Source organism: Bombina bombina, chromosome 6 (genome assembly GCF_027579735.1).
Source record: "Bombina bombina isolate aBomBom1 chromosome 6, aBomBom1.pri, whole genome shotgun sequence".
NCBI lineage: Eukaryota > Metazoa > Chordata > Amphibia > Anura > Bombinatoridae > Bombina > Bombina bombina.
Window position 1 is genome coordinate 428,957,469 of NC_069504.1, and position 7,500 is coordinate 428,964,968.

Sequence of the window (7,500 nt, forward strand, 5' to 3'; positions counted from 1 at the left end):
GGGGCTCCCATCGTTATTCCTTGTGCGGTACAGGGTTTTCTGGGAGACTGATGCTATAACGATCTTTGGAGAGGGCTTGTTTGGAGCCTGTTCCTTGTAAACCCCCATGGTCTTTAGACTTTGGGATGTTGCCCTTCGATCCTCTAGGTAATCTAGCTCTTTGGGCTTGCAAGTAGAGGGTTCTGGGTTCAGATCCACCTCCGGGTGCTGGTTGCCATCTCTTAATCCTGTCGAGATGCCTTTCTAGGCTTTTGGTCTGGGCCTCTGGCAAGCTTTCAATGTCCAAGGACATTGGGACGTGGGATGCACTACCTAGGGTGCAATCCTCTGTATGAGGCACTTGATGGTTTTTTCAGGGGGTTAGAACATCGGCCGGTCCCGGGTCTGGGAGACTGGCTTATGGCCATGTCTCTCGTCTGAGATTTCAGGGTCTGGATTTCTGGATTCGGTCTTGGGTGGTTCAGTTTCAACACTTGGGTTGGAACATCCGCTTGTCCTTTCAGGGGGATTGGTTGTCGTTCATGATGGTTGGGCTTAGTGGCTAGCTCACTGGCCTTGCAAGCGAAGGGCCAGGGTTCAAACCCACCTTTGGGTGCTGGTTGAAAACTTCTCAGGTGCTTCAAGATGTACTTAAGGAGATTTGATAACTGCCTGTAGGTTAGTTTTACTGTCTCTCATGCGGGACCTTACAGTGTTCGTCAGGGAAAGCTATTGCACCTTTTGATGAGGGCTCATGGTTGTTGTCTCAATTGAGCTGGCGTTAATGGTAGAATGGTGTCTTCTCAATTTTTTTTTTACCATTTCTCTACATCTTCTTCTCCATGCTGATGGCTGAGGAAGCGGTTTCCTTTGCGTTTGCCCTCATTTGAGCAAACTTTGGAAGCGTTACAGTATCCATTGAGGTCCCGAAGGTCCTTATCGTCTCGTTTCTGAGGGGTTTCTTCCCTTCCTTGCACGCAAGATGTCATGTGAGCTGGATTCTGGTACTAGGATGCTGTAGTTCAATGCTCTATCTCCCTTTTTTGAGAGTGTTCCTTCTTTAGGGAAGGGAACTGTGTAGGGGTTCTGGAACCCTAGCACGTAGTATTGCTGTCCTGGTTTCGTGGTAGCATACCAGATTTAAGTAATGGGTCAGAGTTGTTCTCCCAGGGGTTTCGCTTCTTCTTAGGCCCTCCTGTTCCTCCTGAGGTCTGGTTCAGAGAATTTTGTATACTCTGTCTTCGGACGTTGCTAGCCTTTTTGGGCTGGGTCCATTACCTCAGAGTGGGGGTTGGGGATCTGTATACTCTGTCGAGTCATCCCTCCACTGTTTGCATTTGCGGCTGGTGTCGGATGTTTTTCTAGGGTCCAGATTTCTTCCTGGACGAGAGTTGTTGCCGATATTTTTCAGCATTTCTCTGTGGGATTGTGTCCTGCGATGACTTAGGGTCAGCTTTGCTGCCTTGAGGATGGAACTCACGAATACTTGTTCAGCTGTGGCTCTGTGTTCTTCAAGAGAGCATCCTTCTTGCTAGGACAGTTAGTCTCTCCCAATCCTTTACTGCAAGCTCCGAATTTCCTTTGGTCCTGATATGGGTTCCTACCTATGGTTGGATAGTTTTAGCGGTTGTGTCTTCTAAGACTATGGTACAGTGGGGAGCTCGGGGCTTCCTTGGAGCACCATAAGTTGCATGGTGTTGTGTTGGAGGATCTGAGGATAGGTTTTTGTTCTTCCTCGCGATCGCTCTCTCATAGGTGTGGAGTTACACTCGGGGCAAAGGATAGGATCCTTGTCCTCTAGGGAGTTAATTTCCCTGAGCGGTTGTCTTGTAGCAACCATGTTTTTTTTTCTTAACTTAGTTTGGTGGTCCTTTGGATCTTTTATGGGTCCTCCGTTCTCCCCCTCGGGGTTAGGTGGAGGTTCTCGTCCTTCGGGTGTGGGTAATTTTCGTGTGATCCAGGAGCCCTTTGTGCTCAGTGGAATCTAGGGATTCGGAGTGATCTCTAGCACGGCCTTGCCGGTTGTTTAACTGATGGACAGTTACTTGGTCCTTTCAGGTTTTTACCCCTTTGTTTCTAGTTTTTTATTGGGTGTTGGGTAATTTCAGGCTGTGCTGCCCTTCGAAGGGGCCGCCTTCTGTACCCGCCATTTGTTTGCATTCAGTGTCCTCTATAGCTTGTGTATTGTTTTTCCAAAAGTAATGAATGCAGCTGTGGACTCTTCCTGTTTAAGAAGAAAAACTTAAATTATGCTTACCTGATAATTTTCTTTTCTTCTGACGGGAAGAGTCCACAGCTCCCACCCGCGTTTTATCTATGGGACGGCCGTATTTTTTGTTATTCTTCTGGCACCTTTTTCACCCTGATATTTCTCCTACTGTTCCTTGTTCCCTTGGCAGAATGACTGGGGGGGTGAGGGTAATGGAGGAGGTATTTAAGCCTTTGGCTGGGGTGTCTTTGCTTCCTCCTGGTGGCTAGGTTCTGAATTCCCAAAAGTAATGAATGCAGCTGTGGACTCTTCCCATCAGAAGAAAAGAAAATTATCAGGTAAGCATAATTTAAGTTTTTGGCTTTTAGATGCAACAAAGAAAATAATAATTTAATTTTAAGTGTTAAATTGTTACCTCCTCCCAGACTTTGGTATTTTTTTATTTTGAAGCAGCCCCATTACATGACGTTCTCAACTTTATTAATTAATAGTAGAGGTGAATGTATGTGTCACTTAGCATATGAATTATGTTGACTAAATACTACTTTATTACTAACTTATTTAATATATTTTCATGAAGGAGTTTCTTGCCTACTTCATACATAAATGATGTTGGCTCTATGCTTGAAATAACCATCGTCACAGGTGGGAATTTCTGGATGCTTTATTTTGCATGTTTATAGGAATATCTCCAATGATAAATTTGTGGCGCAAGTCACCTTGTTAATTTTGACACCAGAGGATATGTTGGGATATATAATTTTTTTCATGAATGACAATGGACAATAGCAAGTGCATACTATCTCTGACTGGGTTCAAACGTGGCTGGCTCTATTACTAAACCAGATAGGCCCAGGAGGCATTTGGCATGAGTGGTGCATAGGGAGAGCTAATGGCATTTTTAAAGAGATATGTCTCTCATATGGGGTCCATCAGCTTTATTTTTATTTAAAGTTTTATTTTTTTCCTCTTCTTATTTTCTTGTTATTTTTCTCAATCTCCTTCCTGAGACCTTCACCTCTGTCCCATTTTCTTGCTAGTTACTTCGTCCTTCACTTCTATTCCTTGTTAATCCTTAAAAAGAAAGGAGCTAAATTACAGGCTAATTACAGGCATCCATCGCTCTCTTTATTTTATTTTTTTAACCTTTGTCTATACAGGTAGCCCCCAGTTTACGCCGGGGTTAGGTTCCAGGAGGAATGGTTGTAAATCAAAACCGTTGTAAATTGAAACCCAGTTTATAATGTAAGTCAATGGGGAGTTAGGTTCCAGGCCCCTCTCAAAATTGTCATAAGTAACACCTAATACATTATTTTTAAAGCTTTGAAATGAAGAATTTAAATGCTAAACAACATTATAAATCTAACAATATAAATTGTATCATCATCAAACTAAGTTTAATGAACAAAAACATTTGCTAACAGCACCTAATTAAATAATCACACAACAGACTGCATCATCATCAAACTAAGTTTAATGAACAAAAACGTTTTTTTTACTTGCATTTTTCTGCAATCAGTTCTCTGCATTGTTAGCATGTTAGATAATATTGGGTCTGCACCTATTCTATGCATTTCAATCTGCAGTGATTAATAGGCAGTTAGGCACCCTCACCTGAAGCTGCTGGACAGGAAGATAATAGGGAAGTCACCGCTAGATCTTGTTGCTTGAAAGCTGCTCGATAGCTAATGTCTGTTCTGTGTACACAGATTAATTTCAGACCTGCTAAGCTTGCATAACTTTGCTGCAAAACAAGTGGACAGCTCCACCTACTGGCTATTTTAATTAGTGCATTCCAAAAGCTTTTCAATAGCAGTCACATGACTGAAAAAAAAGGTTGTTATTCTGAAACGGCGCAAATTGAACCAGCGTAAACTGAGGGCCACCTGTACATAGTTGCTGTTGTTAATATCTATGGTATTCAGTCATTTTTATGTCAGTATGGTTTATGTGCATGCACCAATTGTAGAAATAATTGTTTCTTAATAACCAGTTTTCACAAGAAAAAAAACAGTCTAAGTGCATTTTGATTGTTTTCAGGTCTATACTGGAACCGTCATTTTTTCAGAGCTTGCACCGTGCAGTAATCATGGTAACAGGTAAGAAAATATATTATGCTCCATTATAGAACTGCAAACTGGTGCCCTTTAAATTGAGTATAATGATTATTAATATACAAATAAATATGTGTGTGTGTGTGTGTATGTATGTATGTATATATGTATATATATATATATATATATATATATATATATATATATATACACACACACACACACACTACTGTGCAAAATGTTGTCAAGTGTAAAAAAAATGCTGTATGATCCTAGTGCGATTCTTATGAGTAAATTGTCACTAGTCTTGCCTACATAGAACATGCCACTTAAACAGATAATGATGGTGAATATAAAAGTGTTTGTTCGTATGGGGATGATGAAAGTACTTCCTAGGATTAAGCTGTTGCAAATGGTACATCCTTAACATCTAACACACCCCAATTTGGACCTAGGCATCCATGTTTTGGGGTAATAACAATGTGTGGAGTCTGAGAGCATTAGCATATCCCCCAGACTCCTCCCACGTTTGTATTCAATGCGGGGTACATCAAAGTCTCAGAAGGAAAGTGAGCTATCAGATTTAATGATGGGCCAAATTTATTAAATTCTTTTTTGTGCATTGTGTAAGTTCTTGTTGGGAACCTTGTTGTCTATCAAGGTGTTAGAAAAATTAGTTAAGATGTCATCCAAAGCAGAATGTAAAACCCTGACTTTGTAGCCACAAACCAGAAATTTGTTGTGAATCTGTTGTAATTAAATATGAGCGTTCTGTATGTCACTGTTGTTTTGAATAACCTTCTGGAATTGTGCTTGAGGAACAGCCCTCATTCATGTAAGGGCTCCAACATGGCCCCTTCGTACACCAATTAGTTTGTTGACAGCTTTGAACGTAATAATCCCTTGATTGCCATTTGCCACTAATAAGCAGATCATTTTTTGCACTATATTGATGACATCATATTAATTGGGCATGATGACTGTTTACAATAGTGGTTTTAAAATCTTAAAGGAACATTAAACACTAAATAAATGCTAGATAGAATGATGCATTCATAGAAAAGATTAGTCTGAGAATAAAATGTAGATGGATATTTTAAAGTTTAATTAGCTGTTTGAATATTAACAAAATAAGTGTTAAGTTTTAGTGTCTATAAAACAATGGGAATTGCCATGTTGTAACTTAGGTTACATTTTCTGCTGTGGCCAATTAGAGACAGCTATAAATAAGTCACTAGAGTGTGCAGCCAATGGCAGTGTGGAATATAACAGTGTTCTGCACTTCCATTTCTAACGGGAACTGTAAAGCTCAAATTTCAGAAAGGAATTACAGGAATAGGGGACAAAATAAATAATGAAAGTATATGGCAGACTTCCTTTTTATATATGCGATTTATCATTTTGTATTACCATCTCAAAGTGTTTAATGTCCCTTTTAATGAGTGTTCGCAACATTTATAATTTACAATCTCATACAGTACTGAGGCCATTGATTACCTAGATCTTAGGATATACAAATAAAATAATACATTGGCAACTACTTTGTATAAAAAAGAAATGGATCGCAATAGCCTTCTACATGCACATAGTTGTCATCCCCCTACATTAAAGAGATATGAAACCCAAATGATTCACATAAAGCATGCAATTTTTTAGTATATATTTTTATTTATCAAGGCTCAAGTAGGGTTACAGAAAAACATAAATCACATTGTTTTAGCAGCTAAGAAACAGAATACATAAGAAGATACATCTGTGGCTATCATTCTGTAGTAAATAATATTCTAATGCCTACTTGGGAGTTTTCTTTTTTAAAGTAAGTTATAGTTAGCTATCTCTTAACTAGCTAAAAATGGTAACTAACTGAAAAACAACCCATTAAAAGCATGCAATTTTAAACAACTTTCTTATTTATATATTGTTAGTTTTTCTTTGTTCTCTTGGTATCTCTAATTTTTTTTAAAGCAGCGATGTATGCTTAGGTGCCAGCCCATTTCTGGAGCACTATATAGCAGGAGCTTTGCAATAATGGTATCCATTTGCAAGAGCACAAGATGGCAGCACTATTTCCTGGCATGTAGTGCTCCAGATGCCTACCAGTGATGTGCAGTCACTAGAGGCAGGTGAGGCAGTGGTTCACCTCTCATATGGGCAAAAATATATATTTTTTTATTGACTTTTAAAAAAAAAAAAAAAAAATGTATTTTTTTTTCCCCAGCATTTTTTTTTTTCACAGCTATATGTTGTGCAATGAAGAGGCACAAGCAGGTCTGCCCACCATTACACAACATGCTGCGCCATCTACTGGATGAAAGTGGTTAAGATCATTGCATGGCCCATTAACTGCTTATTTGAGGCAGTCCTATTTGGGCTGAACCAATCCAGTGAGAGGCATTAGTAAATGAAACTTAAAGTTGGGGCTGGATGTTAAATGATATAAAATAAAACAAAAACGGAAAAAAACAACTTTCATTTATTTTGTTGCTGTCCTGTGAACCTGCTAGCTTTGCTAAAGTGAAAAAGAGAGTTCTGTTCTTCCCCTCTAAGTGCAGTGGAATGTGCCACTGTCACTTCCTGAATCCTTACAGAGCAGGAAGAGAGAGGCACAGAGAGCACTGTTTCAGCCCCATCTTATTAAAGTAAGATTTTACTGAAAAGGATTCTGTTAGTGAAAATGATAATTCAATGAATGTGGTTTAGTGTTTTTTTTACTCTTTTACAGCAAAGGATCGTTTTTGTATTTTGTTTACTCAAACTTTACACCCACTAACTTAGCAGCTTGCCTCTGTACTGCACACTAATGTATGGTCTCATTTAGTTATAGTCTCACTTAGTTATAGTCTCACTTAGTCTCTGTAGCTTTGCTGTTTTATTACTTAAAAATGCAGTGGTCCCTCCCCCCCCCCCTTGTATGTGTGTGTGTGTGTGTCTCTCTCTCTATCCATCTCTCTCCTTATGTGTTGTTCTCCCCCATGGTCTCTTTCTCTCTCTGTCTCTCTTCCTCCCCCTCAGACTCTCTCATCCCTTATGTGTCTCTAACCCTCTGTGTGTGATTGTGTCTCTCTCTAACCCTCTGTGTGTGATTGTGTGTCTCTCTCTCTCTATCTCTAACCCTCTGTGTGTGATTGTGTCTCTCTCTAACCCTATGTGTAGGATTGTGTCTCTCTCTCTTTCTCTCTAACCCTCTGTGTGTGATTGTGTCTCTCTCTAACCCTCTGTGTGTGATTGTGTGTCTCTCTCTCTCTCTCTCTCTATCTC

At 39.7% G+C, this 7,500-nt stretch overlaps 1 protein-coding gene across 1 annotated transcript in view; it reads left to right on the forward strand.

The window, feature by feature from the left end:
• Positions 1-7,500, forward strand: part of SHROOM1 (shroom family member 1) — a 94,809-nt gene that overhangs the window by 31,997 nt on the left and 55,312 nt on the right. Inside the window, exon 3 of the mRNA XM_053717178.1 lies at positions 4,229-4,287. Within this exon, the coding sequence (XP_053573153.1) occupies positions 4,229-4,287 (59 nt within the window). The remainder of the gene's footprint in view (positions 1-4,228; positions 4,288-7,500) is intronic.